We start from the raw sequence: 18810 nt of genomic DNA on the forward strand, positions 1-18810 counted from the left end.
GGAGGGAAGAAAGGAAGGAAAGGAAAAAGGGAGGATGAAAGGGAAGAAGGAAAGAAGGAAGGAAAGGAAGGAGAAGAAAGAAAGGGGAGCGAGAGTGAAAAAGAGAGGGAAGAGGATAGGAAGTTGGGGAAGAAAGAGGGATGGACACAGACAGAGGGATGGGCAAGATAAGGAAAGAAAAGAGACAAAGGAAGCAGAAAAAGATTAGAGTTCAAGTTTAGGTGGAGAGACAAGACTATTGGCACCAGAATCCCTGTCCCAAAACAGAGTGCAAACAAATCTAGGTCCATCAACATTTGGAAAAGCATTTGCCTCCTTTCTCCTTAGAAAACCCCTAATGGGGGCTTCTTGAGTGGGCACAGACCTATGGGACAAAGGGAATGGGAAGGGGGAAACACAGCTGGGACCTGGGAAACAAGGTCCCCAAGTCCTTTATAGAGCAGCAGACAATGGAAAAAGTCCCATTAGTATTGGTGTGACATTATGTGGTCCTAATTCCAGCAGTACAATATCACAGCAAAAGTAACAGGAACTTTCAGGGCAAGTAGAAGGGACGGGCAGGGAGGGGAGGAACAAGGAAGTGGAAGGAGCTATGAGATGTGAACAGAAAGATGAACCATACGAGAGAGAGAGAGAGAGAGAGAGAGAGAGAGAGAGAGAGAGAGAGAGAGAGAGAGAGAGAGAGAGACTTCCGACATTCAGTTATTACAGACTAACAGTGACGTCACGTGGTGCAAAGACATTTCATCCAGGTGTGGCGGGTGCATCCAGCTCCACTCCGGAGGCTGCCCCCAACCCTTTCCTGGAACTGTACTTGGCTTGTTCTCCTGATCTGGCTTCCATTCACTGTCTGCTTCTGGGGACTAAACCAGACACCTGAATGCCCTCAGCTTAAGCCTCTCCCCTAACTTCCATTCCTTCTTTCTGAGGCCACCAGCAGTAGGTCCCCCTCTCCCATGTGCTCAAGTATAGCAGAGAAAGGTGGTGGCCATGACTGGTGGAATACCATGCCTGGGGCTGAGTGCCTAAGTTCCTCATCTCCTAGGACCTCAGATTCTTGGCCCTGAGCCAGCAGCACTTTCTGAAGTATCTCTTCCCCTGGACAAGATAAGATCTGAGATGGTTGAGAACAAAAACAAAAACAAAACACAAGACCCAGAGGCTACAACGCTGCTGAACCAACACGCCCAGACAAACACACGGTACACCTGCCGTTCTCACTGAGGGTGGGAGACTGTGGGCAGCACAAACACTCAGTGAGGAAGGGAAACCCCTGAGACACAGGTAAGATACTGAGGAAGAAAGACACAGAGAAGAGCAAACAAAACAGAACAGGACTGTCACTGGGACATGGCCTTCCAGCAGGACCCCCCCCTGGGGCGGGGATGCAGGGGATAGAGCCACTGCTGCCTGCAGCAGGATAGAGGGCAGTGCCCTGGCGATGAAGCCACAGTCTTCGGGAGGCCCCACTTGGCAGGTGAGATGAACACAATAGGATCCAGATGTCGCTTACACAGCCCAAGAGAGACCATGGCCATGTGGGGACACAGTGGAAGGGGAATCCCCTGGCAGGACCTTGGGAGAGTCAGGGTTGGGAAAACAGAGGTTTGCCTGAGCACTGGCAAAGATGTAGGTAGAAGGAAGCAGGTATGGGAAGGGGAAAGGAAGAAGCCTGAGAATGAAGTGGGTTGTTGGAGCCACTGAGAAAGCCTTGGAGATGAGTCCTTCTCTGGGCCTTCTTCCTGGCAAGGTTTAGCTTGGAAAAAGTCTTGACTCTCTGACTTCTCGAACAAGAAAAAAAGTACAGGGCAAGGAAGCCAGCATCTTAATTCTTTCTTTTCTGGAGAAAAACTGTTCTCACCTGAGAAGTTTCGTGTTGCCAGCATGGTGGTAAGGATCGCCCCCTGAGAGAGAAAAGAAAGAGTTAGTCATTTGGTCATCCAAAAAGCATTTATGAAATGCCTACTATGTGCATGGCAGAGGGTAGCTAGGTGGTGCAGTGGAGAGAGTGCTGGGTCTGGAGTCTGAAAGACACATTCTTGGTGAGTTCAAATCTGGCCTCAGACACTTACTAGCTGTGTGGCCCTGGACAAGTCACTTAACCCTGTTTGCCTCAATTTTTTCATCTGTCAAATGAGGTGGAGAAGGAAATGGCAAGCCACTCCAGTTATTTCTGTCAAGAAAACCCCAAATGGGGTCACCAAGAGTCAAAAAATGACTGAAACATGTTGCTCCCCCCACCCCTCCTTTATCTGCAATAGAACTTAAGTTTCTTATTTTATTTTATTTTATTATTTAATTTTTAACATTCATTTTCACAAAATTTTGGGTTACAAATTTTCTCCCCTTTTCTCCCCTCCCCCCCCCAAACCCAAGCATTCTAATTGCCCCTGTGACCAATCTACTCTTTCTTCTATCATCCCTCTCTGCCCTTGTCTCCATCTTCTCTTTTGTCCTGTAGGGCCAGATAGCTTTCTTTACCCCTTTACCTGTATTTCTTATTTCCTAGTGGTAAGAACATTACAGTTGATTCTAACACTTTGAGTTCCAACTTCTTTACCTCCCTCCCTCTCCACCCCTTCCCTTTGGAAGGCAAGCAATTCAATATAGGCCAAATCTGTGTAGTTTTGCAAATGACTTCCATAATAGTTGTGTTGTATAGGACTAACTATATTTCCCTCCATCCTATCCTGTCCCCCATTACTTCTATTCTTTTTTGATCCTATCCCTCCCCATGAGTGTCGACCTCGAATTGCATTCTCCTCCCCATGCCCTCCCTTCTATCATCCCCCCCACCCTGCTTGTCCCCTTGTCCCCCACTTTCCTGTATTGTGAGATAGGTTTTCCTACCAAAATGAGTGTGCATTTTATTCTTTCCTTTAGTGGAATGTGATGAGAGTAGACTTCATGTTTTTCTCTCACCTCCCCTCTTTATCCCTCCACTAATGAGTCTTTTGCTTGCCTCTTTTATGAGAGATAATTTGCCCCATTCAATTTCTCCCTTTCTCCTCCCAATATATTTCTCTCTCACTGCTTGATTTCATTTTTTTTTTAAGATATGATCCCATCCTCTTCAATTCACTCTGTGCACTCTGTCTCTATGTGTGTGTGCGTGTGTGCATGTGTGTGTGTGTATTCCCACCCAGTTCCCAGATACTGAAATGTTTCAAGAGTTACAAATATTGTCTTTCCATGTAGGAATGTAAACAGTTCAACTTTAGTAAGTCCCTTATGACTTCTCTTTGCTGTTCACCTTTTCATGGTTCTCTTCATTCTTGTGTTTGAAAGTCAAATTTTCTTTTCAGCTCTGGTCTTTTCATCAAGAAAATTTGAAAATCCTCTATTTCTTTGAAAGACCATTTTTTCCCCTCAAGTATTATACTCAGTTTTGCTGGGTAGGTGATTCTTGGTTTTAGTCCTAGTTCCTTTGACTTCTGGAATATCCTATTCCATGCCCTTCGATCCCTTAATGTAGAGGCTGCTAGATCTTGTGTTATCCTGATTGTATTTCCACAATACTTGAATTGTTTCTTTCTAGCTGCTTGCAATATTTTCTCCTTGACCTGGGAACTCTGGAATTTGGCCACAATGTTCCTAGGAGTTTCTCTTTTTGGATCTCTTTCAGGCGGTGTTCTGTGGATTCCTTGAATATTTATTTTGCCCTCTGGTTCTAGAATTTCAGGACAGTTTTCCTTGATAATTTCATGGAAGATGATGTCTAGGCTCTTCTTTTGATCATGGCTTTCAGGTAGTCCCAAAATTTTTAAATTGTCTCTCCTGAATCTATTTTCCAGGTCAGTTGTTTTTCCAATGAGATATTTCACATTATCTTCCATTTTTCCATTCTTCTCTCTTTGTTCTGTGATATCATACTTTCTCGCAAAGTCCTTAGCCTCCATCTGTGCCATTCTAGTTTTGAAAGAACTATTTTCTTCAGTGAGCTTTTGAATCTCCTTTTCCATTTGGCTAATTCTGCTTTTGAAAGCATTCTTCTCCTCATTGGCTTTTTGAACCTCTTTTGCCAATTGAGTTAGGCTAGTTTTCAAGGTGTTAATTTCTTCAACATTTTTTTGGGTCTCCTTTAGCAGGGAGCTGATCTGCTTTTCATGCTTTTCTTTCATCTCTCTCATTTCTCTTCCCAGTTTTTCCTCCACCTCTCTAATTTGATTTTCAAAATTCCTTTTGAGTTCTTCCATGGCCTGAGCCCATTGGGTGGGCTGGGACACAGAAGCCTTGATTTCTGTGTCTTTGCCTGATGGTAAGCATTGTTCTTCCTCATCAGAAAGGAAGGGAGGAAATGTCTGTTCTCCAAGAAAGTAGCCTTCAATAGTCTTATTTCTTTTCCCTTTTCTGGGCATTTTTCCAGCCAGTGACTTGACCTCTGAATATTCTCCTCACACCCACCTCGACTCCTGGTCCTCCCAGCCAGTGTTTGGGGTCTGAGATTCAAATGCTGCTTCCAGCCTTAGGGCTTTTGGCGGGGGCAGGGCTGCTATTCAGTGTGAGAATTAAGTTCAGGTGGTCAGGTTGGGGCAGGGCTGCCTCTCAGGCTCAGTTCCCTCAGGGGGTTTATGCACAGACCTTCCACAATGGATCCAGGCTCCCGCCCGCTTGGGGAGCCCCTGTCTGCAGCAGCCTCTCAGCTTCTACCTCCCAGGGGGGCCCGAATCATGGGGGCACCCCACTCCCCTCTCGACCCGCCAAAGAGACTCTCTCACCGACCCCCGTCACCTGTGGGCAGAGGGACTTGTGCGGCCGCTGGAGATCCCGTCCCTGAAGCCTGCTCAGGTCTGTTTCTCTTGGTGCCGTGGCCGCAGCAGGTCTGGGCTGGGCTGGGCTCCGCGTCTGCAGCGCGACGGACCTTTTGCGAGAGGTTTGCAGGTCCCTCTGTGCGTGGAGGGACCCGCGTGGCCGCTGGAGATCCCGTTCCCGAAGCCCGCTCGGATCTTTTCCTCTCGGTGCCGCGGCCGCTACAGGGCTGCCCTCAGTTCCCAGTCCCGGCGCCCAGTCCGCAGGGTGAAGGACCCCCCGCGAGAGGTTTGCAGGTCCCTCCGGAACAGAAATCTCCCTCGCTCCAATATTCCGTGGCCTCTGGGTGCAGAATTCGCCGTGAGTTACTCCCCTGTAGCTGTTCTGTGGGTTGTGGGTTCGGAGCTATGTGTACGTGCGTCTTTCTACTCCGCCATCTTGGCTCCGCCCCAGAACTTAAGTTTCTTGATGGAAATCACTATTTTTATCCCCAGGGTCTTCCACAGGGCCATGCACATTTTGGTCATTTTTCAGTCATGTCCGACTCTTTGTGAGCCCCCTTCACATCAGCATTCATGATGAGGGATTGTACTCAAGACATGCAGGCAGGAAATGGAGCATCAGGTATGAGAAATGCCAGGTATACCAGTTTGACTGGAAAGTAAATGTGCAAAGGGAAATAATGTGACATTAAGTCTGGAAGGGAAAAAGGACGCTAAAATATGGTGTGAAGCTCAGCAGATGGAGGCTGGACAGAGCCAGGAAGCCCTGGGTTGGAATTCTGGGTTTCAGTGGGATGATGTCTATAATACACTTGGCAAACTATCAAGCGCTGGCCATACAGCTCTTTCCAATGCACCGATGTCAGCTTGTATCCCTATTAATCCTTCATTAAGAACACATTACCTATGTGATACTGTTGTTGAATTGGTTCAGTTGCGTCCCCATTGGGGTGTTTCTTAGTGGAGATACTGGATTGGCTTGTCATTTCCTTTTCCAGATCATTTTACAGATGAGGAAACTGAGGCAAACAGGGTGAAGTGACTTGGCCAGGGCCTCACAGACAGTAAGTATCTGAGAGGGATTTGAACTCGGATCCTCCTGACATTATGGCTGGCCCTCTCTCTGCTACACAACCTAGCTGCCCACGTAATACACTCTCTAGTCTCAGGCTTTTCATCTGTAAAGTGGTGGTAATGAGATCTGTAGCAGTCACTCAGCACCATTAGGAGGATAAAATGAGATTATGTGAAGGCCCATATAAACATCAGTTGTCATTAAGCGAGACCGGGAGGAATTTAGATTTTTTTTTTTCCTCCAGAAGCAACAGCGAGCTATTGAAGATTCTTGAGCAAACAAGAGGCCTGTGTCTTGGGAAGATTATTTCAGGTGAAGGCAGTCATGTGAAAGAAGGATTGGAAAGGGACCAGACCAGAAGCAAGGAGACTAATTAGGAAGTACCTGCTCCCAGAAAAGGATCTTAGAAACTCTTTCACACTAAGGAATGAATGGCTGATGATGTTTAATACGTAACCCTTCCCAAGATGTTTTCATTTTAACAGAGGACAAGACTCCTTAGCCCAAAGGAAAGAATGTCTAATTGGGGAATTTTAAGTATCAGCTATTTTGTGGGGAAGGTATCTTTTATCCCCCTGATGGGAAGTCAGAGTGTCCTTGAAAGGAGTGGCCCATGGGAGCTTTGACCTCTATGAACTTTAATTTCCTTACCTCTTAAAGTCCTAAATAAGGAAACAGATTCAAGATCTGCTTTTTGTTTGCTTTTTTTTTTAAATGATTAAATGTTTTGGAGTTCTACTTCTAAGGCCCTAAGGGCATATATGAAACCGGTTTAAAAACCTGCTGTTAATGGAGTTGGCAAGGTTAAGAGCAGAAACCAGGATGGAAGAGGGTACAAGAGAAGGAAAGAGAGGCTCCAATGTGTCTCCATCTCCTCTCCCATTTCAGCCCACTGGATCAGACTATGCCAAGTTGGGATCAACAAAGAAGGTAGAAAGCAGTAGACAAAGAAGCCTTTTTGGGGGGGGGGGTAGAGTTTCTCCCTGCTTTCCCCCTCCCCCAAGAAAGTCAAGTGCTCTGCCTAGAAATCCTCAGCTTTGGAAGGCCAAGAGAGGACCCAGTACACTTACTACTGTTTGGCTTTTTCAAACCCATGCTAGGGGGACCTGAAGGTTCAAGGATAGTTTTTATCTTCAGCCTTCACATTCTGTGACTGATTTCTCAATCCTAAGCACAGCTTTGAGATTCTAGGAGAGCCAGAAAGGATGCATTCTTTTAAAGAGAAACTATACCTCCCACTTTTCCTTGGAGAAGTGGGGGACTAGGGGTGCAGAATATTAAATACGCTATCTGATGTGCTCCCTTGGACAACTGGCTTTGCTTACTTGCTCTTCTTTGTTACAAAGGTAAGCTCACTGAGTGTGTAGGTGGAGTTTAGAATGACAATATATGAGGAAATAGTTGTAATGTAAAAACAAATAACATTGATAAAAAAAATTTTTAAGGCTGTGTCGAATGTTGCAGATGCTATAAGAAGTGACCACTGTGTGGTTTATGTTCTTCTTTGCAGAAGAGAATGTCACTTCAGGTTGGGGGAGATGGTGAGAGGGGGAAGGCCATGTCTTCAAATATCTATGATGTAAAAAGAGAAGGCCCCAATAGAATTTTTTTTTCAAATACAAGCTTATGATGTTTATTTGTTGCTGTCAATTGTATATCTTCTCTGTTCCACTGATCTACCTTTCTGTTTCTTAGCCAGTACCAGATAGTTGTGAGAAATACTGCCTTATTATACAGTTTAAGATCTGGTACTGCTGAATCTCTTTGCCTTGCATTTTTGTTCATTATTTCCTTTCATATACTTGACTCTTTGTTTTTCCAAATGAATTTTATTTCCACCAATAGAATTTTTAAAGAAAAGAAAAGGCTTTACCTTAAGCTTTCTCCTGGCATTGAATTTCTTGAGACATTCAACAGTCTCCTGTCTGTGCATCATTGAGGCCACGGTTGAACGTTGCTATGAGAAGGAGGAGACACTGTTAGAAGATCACCCTTAGGAATGGAAAACATTGTTCCATTGCCCCCAGTGACTTGACACAACCAGGAAAAGGGGCTAGTGGGGAAGAGACAGTGGCATCAAACTCAAGAGGTTTCCACCACCAGACTACTTTGTCCTGATGACACAGAGTTGAGAAACACAAATTCACAATTACAGATTAACTCAGGAAGCCTTAACTGGTCTAAACCAACCCATCCTTCAACCAGCCAGCACAATCTCAAACCATTCTTCCCTCTGGTGTACTTCTACGACATTTTTTTTGTTGATTGCTTGCTGGATGTCAGTTCTCTGAGAACACTGATTCTAATTTTCTAATCTATTCTCTCAAGTAATCTACCAAATTATTTTAAGACTACAGTTATTCCTTCCACACCACAGGGGTTAAAGTCATGGTACCTGCAATCTGGAAAATTCTCATAAAATGTTGGCTCTTCTTTCATACAAGAGAAGGGAAGTCTGAACTATTATGGTATTTAAAAATACCAAAAATATGTTGATATTATACAATACTATAAATATTTTTTATGTATTACTGAGTTTCTAAACTTTTTCTGTGTCATTAGACGTCCTTTGCATGTCATCTGTAGCTTCTGCAAAATTCCCAAAAGATTCTCATTTAATTTCTTATGCAACTCATGATATATCAAAAACTTGATAGGGAAAGTTGTGATGTGGTAGGTAGGGGTAACCATAGTAAATATTCTAATACCTCAAAGTCTAATCATTAGTTCTGAAGAAATTGGTCTACTGGCCTATTGCCTGCCAACCTGGAAAGAGTAAGACTCCTGATTTGTCCTGGTTGTAAGAGCTTCACACATTACAGCCATCAAAAGTGAACAAGCCCAGTACTCCTAGGAACCACAGGTGGATCCCACAAGAGTGCCCACCTTCATTCCCATCACCTTCTGGGTATATAAAGAAAGCCTGACTATTTAAGCTCTTATGTGCCAAGTCCTGAGGCCAAGGGAGATACTTACGCAGACCCATGGGTGTTTCAGGGCCTCATGAGCTGTGATCCTTTTTGCAGGGTTGATGGTTAACATCTGGTTGATAAGGTTTTTGGCTTCAGGAGTGACAGTATCCCACTCAGGGGATGGGAACTAGAAGAGGAGGAAGAGAGGGAAAAACTCATAAGAAGAAATTCAGGATAGTACCTAAAATTTCCTCAGGATACTAAATCATCAGCACTAAATAGGCCTTCGTACCAACCCTGCATCATTGCCTCCCCCTCCCCCCAATCTTATACTTCTCTCTCCAGCTCACCTTTCTGCCTTGACAACTTCGGAAATGTTGTCAACTCAAGGATAGACAGTGAACAGGAAAGTCAAACCCAGTCTTGCCCCTTTCCAATGGACCCCACTTGGGGCTGGCTGCCCAAAAGACCCCCCTCCCATATGGGAGTAGGAGAGGGGAGATGCTAAAGCCAGGGAAGAGTTTCAGGCATATTACCAGTTTGGGCTGTTATGTCCCCAGGGCACAGAGAACCAGCTCTCTGTGAAGGAAAGGTCTTGCTGACCCATACCCAGCTGTTTGCGCATCCCCAATGGAAGAAGTTCTGAGAAGCTTGCACTTACATCGTAAGCTCCAGCCTTGATCTGCTGATAAAGCTTGTGTTGATCTTCATCCCAGAATGGAGGATAGCCCACAAGCAGGATGTAGAGGATCACACCTGAGGAGGAATGTTGGGATGGGGAGGGAAGGAAGGAGTGACCTGATCCTATCCTCCAGAGCTGGCCACTTCTACAAACCAGGGTGCAGGGAAGCAGATCTCATGTCTTGGGATCCAAAGGCTTTTGCACCACTCCCCCACTCCCCCATACATCTCTGTGCTCTTGCTTCAGATACCCTTTAATTCTGTCTCCTTAGCAAGGGTGGTGAAGTAAGTGAAGATGTCTTGAGCTGAGTTAGAGCTCGAAGGGATTCTAGAGGCCAGCTAGTCTAACTCCTCTCCCTCATTTTACAGATGAGGAAACGGAGGCCCAGAGAGGTTTAAATGAAGACAGGATTTGGAAATGGAAGGGTTCTTAGAAAGCATCTACCTCAACCCCCTTCAACATATACTCCCCACTGTAGAATATAAGAGTTCCAAGGGCAAGGACTGCTTAATTTATGTCTTCATATCCCCAGCACCTAGTACAGTGCCTGGAATATAAAAAGCACTTAAATGCTTATACATTATACACAGTGGGTAGAGGGCTGGACCAGGAGTCAGGAAGGCCTGAGATGAAATCCAGCATCATCAAGTAAGTACAGTCTTCAAGACTGAATAAGCCCAAGGAAGAGCTCTTACTAGCTGTGTGACTCTGGACAAGTCACTTAACCTCTGTCTACCTTAGCTTCCTCATCTGTAAAATGGGGATAACAACAGCATCTGTAGCTGCCTCTCAAGGTTGTTGTGGGGATCCAATGAGACAGCATTTGTAAAGCACTTGGCAAACCTTAAGGTGCTGTATAAATGCAAGCCAGTATTATTACTGACAACAATGATAATAACATAAGAGGAAACTACTGTCAGAAAAGTGAAATGACTTTCCCAAGGTCACATGGGAAGCAAGTATCAGATTCAGGATTTGAACTCAAGTCTACCAACTCCAGCTCCATTGTTCTTTTGACTACATTCTTTGCCTCCAGAAATTTTATATATATATATATTATATATATGTATGTGTGTATATATATATATATTACACACACACATATACATATATATATCCATGTATCCCAACTGTCAGACACTTTCTGGGTTAGGCCTTTTCTCTTTGAGTGCTCCCTTGATTTTTGTAATAACCCCTTGATCTAAGAAGGACATATGAACATTAGCGACTCCATTTTAAGTGCTAGGAAAGTGACACACAGAAAGCTTAAGAATTTGTGTAAGGTCACTCAGCAAGTTGGTTCCAGAGCCAGGTCTCCAGTATTTTTTCCATTGTGCCAAAAACTGTTTGAGGAATACTGAGAAAACCAAACTCTATATGCCATTAATGTTGAATTGGGCTGGAAGTGTCTTTCTCTACAGGCAAATAGAGAGCTCTTCACTTACTTTATTAATCTCCAATAACTTGGACTTGTCTCAGAACAGAAGGAACATGAAGCAAGTCACACATCTATGCTGCTGCTAGACAGTACCAGGATTAAACACCATTGATCAGTCATTTCAGTGTTTCAGTCATGTATGACTCTTCATCACCCCACTTGGGGTTTTCTTGGCAAAGATACTGGTGTGATTTGCCACTTCATTCTCCATCTCATTTTACAGAATAGAAAACTGAAACAAACAGGGTTTAGTGACTTGCCCAGGGTCACACAGCTAGCAAGTGTCTACGGCTGGATTTGAATTGATGAAGATGAATCTTCCTAACTCCAGGTCCAGCAATCTGTCCACTGCACCACCTAGCACCTTAGATATTATATCTTCTGGCAAAGGTTGAAGCCATAGAGGTTTATAACCATAAACAGATTATACATGCGCACACACATATATGTATGTATGTTTATGTACATATACACAAATATATACATACATTCACAAAATACGAGAGAGAGAGAGTTTTTCCTAGAGACTAAAGCTCCTGTCTCTCTGACTTTGCACAGCAAAGTTCATGCCTATCTTCTCTTGGAAGCCAGCTTCCTGGATCTAACACCTTCATGCAGCTCTCCTCCCTCCACCACACCTGTCAGAGCTGGGAGGGACGTTTAAGATGTAATCTCTTGGTTTTCAGATTAAATAGAGAGGGTACAAAGGCCAGCTTGTGGGAGGCTAGTTATTTCTTTCTAGATATGATAGGTGTCCATTGCTCAAAACTCTTCGTTGGCTTTCTACTGCCCAATGAAGAGAATCCTAACTTCGTGGCAGTGCCTTTAAGGCCTGTCACAGCCTGAGCTCTCCTTCCCCTTCTAGACCTATCACATATTCCTCCTTGTTTACTCTAGGCTGCAGCCAGACTAGGACACTCAATCCTTAGTTTTCCTGCTTCTAGACCCTCTTCTCTATGCCTGGAGTGTCCTCTTGGTGGACATCATGACCTCTTATTGGCGGTGCTCAAAGGTTGCTTTCTCCACAAAGCCTCCCCTCAGCTGATGGCCACCTGTCCCTCATCTGTATTTTTATGAACTTATGCTATTACATTTTTTAAAGGGAGAGATCCTACTCTGCATTGGGTATTCTAAGTATGAAAATTCCCTCCATTGTTGCAGACTAGCAACTAATTTATAATTTGTGGTTTGGGGGAATTACCTGGGTATACTGAAGGCCTAAGTAATTTGGCCACAGTCACACAGCTGGGATTTGAACCCAGATCCTTTCAATTCCAAGACTGGCCACTCTCAATAAAGCCATGTCATTTCTTTTTTGCTTTGTTTTTTTGTTTGTTTTCTCGAGGCAACTGGGGTTAAGTAATTTGCCCAGAATCACACTGCTAGTAAGTGTCAAGTGTCTGAAGCCATATTTGAACTCAGATCCTCCTGAATCCAGGGCCAGTGCTCTATCTTCTGCTTGACATAGTTGCCCCTTGTTTCTTATCATAGTATGTATAATCCATATAATACATCACTGCCCCTACTAGATTATAAGATTCTTATAAGTAGAGACCATGCCTAATTTATCTCTGTCTCTTTCTCAGCCCCTATTGTATACCAGGTGCTTAATATGTTTTTATTAAGTGAATGAATGAATGGATGGATGAGCACCTGTCATCAAAGTCATAGATCAGAGGATCATTTAGAGTTAGAAGGGACCTTAGAGATCACTTAGTCCAACTTACTCATTTTACAGATGAGGAAACAGACTCTGAGAGAGAAAGTGATTAGTTCTAGCTTACACAGATATCTAGGGCAGCTAGATAACACAATGAATACAGTGCTGGGCCTAAAGTGAGGAAGACTCATCTTCCAGAGTTCAAATCTGGTCTTAGACACTTGCTAGTTGTGTGACCCTGGACAATTTACTTAACACTGTTTGCCTTGGTTTCTTCATCTGTAAAATGAACTGGAGAAGAAAATGGCAAACTCCTCCAGTATTTTTGCCAAGAAAACCCCAAATATGATTACAAAGAGTCAGACACAACCGAAAACTCTTGGACAACAGCAGCAACATCAACAATAAATAGAGACATTTACATCTCTAGGTAAAATGGTGGCGTCTAGTTTATAATTAACCCAACCAACCAGGCTTCCCAGCTATGGCTAGTTGAATTAATGAGCCTTTGGCATGTACTTCTTCCCAGAGGCATGTGTCCTGGTTACCACAAGCTGGGCTATCCTCCAGCTCCTATACAGTCTCTCTGGCAGACTCACCACAAGCCCAGATATCCACAGGCTTTCCATAAGCTTCTTTACGCAGAACCTCTGGGGACAGATAGCCAGGAGTACCCGCAAAACCTGGCCAGGAAGAAAAAGCAGAGACATGAGATGGGGCATTTGGAATCTTTCATAGGAAGGCTAGCTGCAGCTGGCTTACCACCACTGCCCCCCTATGACCACAAACATTATAACGCACACACATGTGTGCACATATGCATACACATGCTTACACACATGTGCCTGTGTGCAAGCACACACATGAGCATATGCACACATGCACACCCTCCTCCCTCACCCAGCCCGGCACTCACCAAACCACGCTTGCTGATCCCCTTGCACCTCGATGGCCAGGCCAAAATCTGCCAGTTTCACTGCAGCTCCTTTGCACTTACTGGCCAAGAGGAGATTCTCTGGCTGTCGGGCCAAGCCAGTCAGCAAAGTGTGCAAGTTGCACCACATATTATGAAAACACAGGGGGAGGGTTGAGAGGGAGACAGGGGTGGGAATGGGAAACAAAACAGAAACAACAACAAAGAGTTTGCAGAAAAGGGTTAGAGACTTCAGATTGAACTCTGCCAAGGAGAGGCTGCCAGGCCTAGGATGAAAACTCATTCAGCTGGTGCCCAGAGCCTCACTTCCAGTTTGTCAGGATCTGGACTCAGCAAGGCAGAGAGAAGGAGATAGCTGACAGCCTTGGTGGCCTGTGGGTGACTTGTGGGAATATCACTTCCTAAATGTCCTCTGGATCACAAGTCGTAAGATCATCAGTTTAAAGCTAAAAGAAACCATCAGTTCCAACTTCCTAGTTTTACAGATAAGGAAATGGAAACACAGACATAGAGTGACTTGCCCAGGATCACACAGTTAGCAAGTATCAGAGGCAGGATTTAAATCCATACCTTCCTGACTCCGTGTCATGCTGCTTCTCTGACCTAGCCCCATCAGATGTCTGGGACCAGGTGGCACTGCTTCAGTTTTTGGACCTATAGGGATTCTGAGCAACTCCAGTTCCTCCTAGAGAAGGATAAGATTCCTACTTCGGTCATCTTTTCCTGATGGCTCTATCACAGGACGGGGCCAATCCCACAACCTCCTCTCACTACATCCCTCATCACCCTGTCTTGATTCCCATTAAGTACTTGTGATATGATATTTCTGACTTAGGAGCCCCTCATGCAAACCTGAGGCCTCAAAGTACAGGCACTGGAGCTGTCCGAGGTCCTGGTAGCCAACATTTTTAACAGCATAAAATCTCTTTCTCTGAACAGTCTCCCTTAATTGTAAGACTGGTAACCCAGAATCCTTGGGGCCTCCCCAAGAAGAAAAGCCCTCATCTCCTCTCCTGGAATCAAAGATAGTACTCCATCAAAGATTAGCAACTCCATCACTATCTTCCTTAGTGTTCAGACTCCTGGGGCCTCTTTGAGCTGTTTGCCTCGAATGTAGATGGTAATGCTTGACACTTGGTTATCTCCTGCATTGAACTTGCCTGGGAAACTCAATCTCCCATAAGGAACAAGAACAGCTGCTTCACACTCTCATCAATGGCTTCCCTTGGAAACTGTAGGATGGACAGAGTTGAAAGTGACGTAGTTGCTACCTTGAAAGACAGTAGGTAATCATGGTCTTATAGGACTCTTCTACTTAAATTTTATTTTACCAGCCTAGAAAGTCAAGGATATGCAACTAAAAGACTGCAAGCAGTAAGCCTGTGGGCACCTATCTCTGCATTTCAATCTATGGCAGGACAAAAACAAAAATCCACAGCTTATTCATAGGATCACAGATTTAGAGCTAGAAATGACTTCAGAAGCCATCTAGTCCAATGCCCCCATTTAACAGATGAGAAACTGAGATCCAAGATTAAATGACTCATTCAAGGTCTCACAGTAAGCATCAGAGGTAGGTTTGAACTCACACCTCCTGATTCCAAAGCCAATACCCTTTCCATCATATCACATTGCCTCCTAACAGATAGGCCCTGCATCCCAAGTCTTGTCCTGCTATAAGAAAAAAAGACACCTTGCTCCAGAAGGAAGTTCTGCTCTTTGATTGAATGGAAGCCTCACTAGGTTCAAATATCAGTTCCATAGAGGGCAGCAGGAAGCCAGAATAATCAGGTTACCTGTGATTTATGATACTTCCTCAAGTAAGGAAAAAGAAAATTACTTTGGCTTACTCCCATGACTGCTATAGCATGAGACAGAAAGCTTCAGAAATCAAGGGCCATCCTTCCCAAATCTGGTCATCTAACACAGATTCCCAATCTAGCTGGAGAAGCTGAATTACTGGAAGAATGCCTTTTAGACCAAAGACTCTGTACTTGACCAAACAATTCCAAAAGGGATTTCTGCCTGAGAATGATGATTCTCTCTTGAGCCCTACCTAACCAAAACCACTGGAATACCAACTGAGCTGACTCTAAAGGGTGAGTAAGAAGGACTCCTGGCCCCAGAAAACAGCACCCTTGTTTCAACCCACGGAAGACCATGGTCACAGCCCCAATCTTGATTCTAGATCCAGAAACCATGAAGGGAAGTTGCTGTCATAGATGTTAAAGCTATCATATCAAAATCTTCATGGCCATACTAGTTCCCCAAAATTCCATTCTACCCACAGTCTGGCTAACTGCTCAGTTATGAGACTCTCTATCCTATTTCCCCATCTGAACTTCCAACACAGCACAAATTAAAATAAAGATAACTCAGAATGGGGTATCTTCAACAATGGAAATTAGATGCTAAATGAATTCTAACACCATCACCACCCTCAATGCCTCAACATACACACACTGGCCAACTTCAAACTCAGTAGGCCTTAAGTGAAAACTTTAGCAAGAGCCAGTTGAACTAATTGAAGCATTAAAGTAACCTTTAGTCAACTCTAAGTCATGTATTCAAGGCTAGGGTCTCCTCCAGAAATATTTGATTGACTACAGATTTAGAAATAGAAGGCAATTAATTTAACCCCTTCCGTTTACAGAGAAAACTACAGAGGCTCAAAGGAGCTAACTGACTTGCCTAAGGTTGCACAGCTCGTAAGTAGAAGAGCTGTGACTTGGACCTAGGTTTTCTGACTCTAAATGCAATATTTTTCCCATTATACCACACTATCAGTCATAATGGGCATAGTAGCCACCCACCTTCCAAGAAGAGGGGCTTGGAGTAAAAGAGTAGAGCTGAATCACATGTCCAGAGCCTTCACACTTGCGTTTGATAAAGTGGTTTCTCTCCATCTGGCATGGCCCACCTGAAGCCGTTAGTTACCCTCATTGCATTGGCATTATGATGGGGCAAGATACAGCAAAGCTACAAAGTCTAGTAATGCTCAATGGTATCCACCCAAGGAGACAGACTTGATGCCCAGCAGATGGTGACCAAGACTCTGAAGTAAATAACGTTGCTCTGGGAATGTTCAATAGATCTTTGTAGGATTTGTCAGCTGTGCCTGCCCTAGTCCACTCAACCCTGCCCTCACCGCAAGATGGCAAAAAATCAAGGGCATTTGCAGGTACCCAAAGCCTTGGCTTGAGGTTTGAAATTTCACTACACAGAAAGCAGACTGTGTAGGAAAGTATCCTCTCCTCACAGTGCTGACTAGGTGCTCAGGATTATGTTGCTTGCACCAGGCAGGGGGGTTTCCCAGTTCTTTCTTACTGTCTCAAGGGCTCTGACTCATGAGTTTGCACTGTATGGGTGGATTATCATGACCAACATGGCTCCTGATCTACCAGAGTTGCTAGAACCAATGCTTCTTCATTTTTTCCATTTCAGCAGGGACCACGCACATGCTGCCTGCTATCCTGTCTATTTAGGGCTATTCCAAGAATTCTGAGAGCTCTGATTGAGGGACTTTTGTTCTAGAGAGCTAGATTAGTTCTGTGCATGCTCCTCAGAACTCGTCTAGAATTGGTAAAGTCAGTGTATGGCTTCAGCTAAAGACACTCTTTGACTGAGATGATCTTCTCTGTATCATGCATAGTAGACCTCAGTCTCTCAGGCATTGAGAGGAGATATCTAGGAGTCCAAGAGAAGGTCTGAAAATTACAGCCTCTCTTCCAACCCCCAACTATGTTTGAAAATCATGGCTCATGTGTTAACATTCACTGGACAATACTTCAATCACAGAATAAGTCTCTCCATACCATGGATGGTGGAATTTTCTGGCATACTGAAAAGTCTCCTTCATTATGCTCACTAATACATTACACTAGAATAGTGTAATGGGCATTATTCATTATCATTATTTGGACAACTATCTGTCTTGACCATTTCTAGCCCTGGCTCCCAAAGCCCTAAGATAGAGAGCTCTAATAGGGTCTGACTAGACTCTGTAAGTGGGAGATAAGAAGCCCACCTTACACCAGTTTCCCCTGTCACCTTCTCAGTGCAGTGGGCTGCTCCGGGAATGGTGGGGCTTTCTCTGAGGCTCACTGCCACTGATTCTCATCTTAACCTCTTGGTCTACCCTGCAATATCAAACCCCCTTTTCTCCTCAGGACACTGGATAGGCCCATTGTCATGAAAAAGAAGGAGTTTGACTCTGGAGTATTTGGGACACTCTCTAACTCCAGTAGCAAGATGGACGAGCTGCCTCCTATAGCAGACTCCTTGTCTTTTTAGCCACATTCCTACTGGAAAATATTGAGACTATGTTGGAATGATCTGGCACGTTCTCATCAGTAATTCTGCTGATTACATTCAAAACACACAATACTTTTTATTTAGTCATTTTTGTTTGTTTTTCCTCTTTTTCAGGAAAGATTCTTTTCCTATTTGCAGAAAATACCTGGAGAGGGAAAGGAAGCACAGATTGGAAGCATCTTGACTCTAGAGATAATTAGAAAAATAATGAACAGTAGCAACAAAGTTAAGGATAAGAGAAATATCAAATTTTCCTATGCCCATGTCCCTAAGAATCTTCAACCATGACATCCAGGTATTCCCAGCCAACCCTAGCAATGCCCCCAGCTTGCGTGCGTGTGTGCATGTGCACGTACACGTGTGCGTGCACACACACACACACATACACTCCCCACCCAACTGTCCAGTTGCCTTCTTTTCCCTCCATGAGGGCTGTAGGGGAAGGGACAGTTTTTCTTTCATAGTCTGAGAGCAGCCAAGGGCTCTCCTTTTTCTTATTGTGGCAGGAGGCTGGGCTGCATTGGAGAGGCATGAGGAAACCAGCAAATACAGGGCTTCTACATGGTGACAGAAAACAAAGGACTAGGACACAAAGAAAACCAGACAGAGCATGCAGAGAGAATGGCCACTTGGCCCTTGGCATCAGACCTGAACTCTGGGGCAGGGAGCCTGATGACAAAGATGTGAGTATCCAGGTGTGAAATTAGAGCTTGATCCAATGAATGGCTTCAACTTCCTACCCTAAGTGGGAATGAAAGTCTCCCTCACACCCTACCCTTTGCACCAGGGTCCTGATGACTTTTCCACCTGATCATTGCTAACTTAAAACCAGCTCAGAACACCCATGATGTTGTAGAAAAGGGCATGACCTTCAGAAATTCAGGTGCCCTACTGATCCCAGAAGTACCAGACCACAAGACAGACCAACCTCTGTCACCATCTGGTAAGCAGATACAACTACCCACAACCAAGCAAGGCTAAGGCCAGTGAGCGAAAAGTATGACATGCTTGTGGCTCAGGGCATTCACTTCCAGTTCAATGGCT

General features: G+C 44.4%; 1 protein-coding gene across 8 annotated transcripts in view; it reads right to left on the reverse strand.

Moving 5' to 3' along the window:
* CAMK2B (calcium/calmodulin dependent protein kinase II beta) overlaps positions 1–18810 on the reverse strand; it is a 304019-nt gene that overhangs the window by 58036 nt on the left and 227173 nt on the right. For all 8 annotated transcript variants that reach the window (XM_072633743.1, XM_072633738.1, XM_072633739.1 and 5 more), the window contains exons 7-12: positions 13435–13537; positions 13118–13201; positions 9400–9494; positions 8803–8925; positions 7700–7783; positions 1862–1904 (exon numbers count right to left, since the gene is read on the reverse strand). In XM_072633743.1, coding sequence (XP_072489844.1) covers positions 1862–1904; positions 7700–7783; positions 8803–8925; positions 9400–9494; positions 13118–13201; positions 13435–13537 — 532 coding nt within the window. The remainder of the gene's footprint in view (positions 1–1861; positions 1905–7699; positions 7784–8802; positions 8926–9399; positions 9495–13117; positions 13202–13434; positions 13538–18810) is intronic.

Source organism: Notamacropus eugenii, chromosome 1 (genome assembly GCF_028372415.1).
Source record: "Notamacropus eugenii isolate mMacEug1 chromosome 1, mMacEug1.pri_v2, whole genome shotgun sequence".
In the NCBI taxonomy this organism is placed as follows: Eukaryota; Metazoa; Chordata; class Mammalia; order Diprotodontia; family Macropodidae; genus Notamacropus; species Notamacropus eugenii.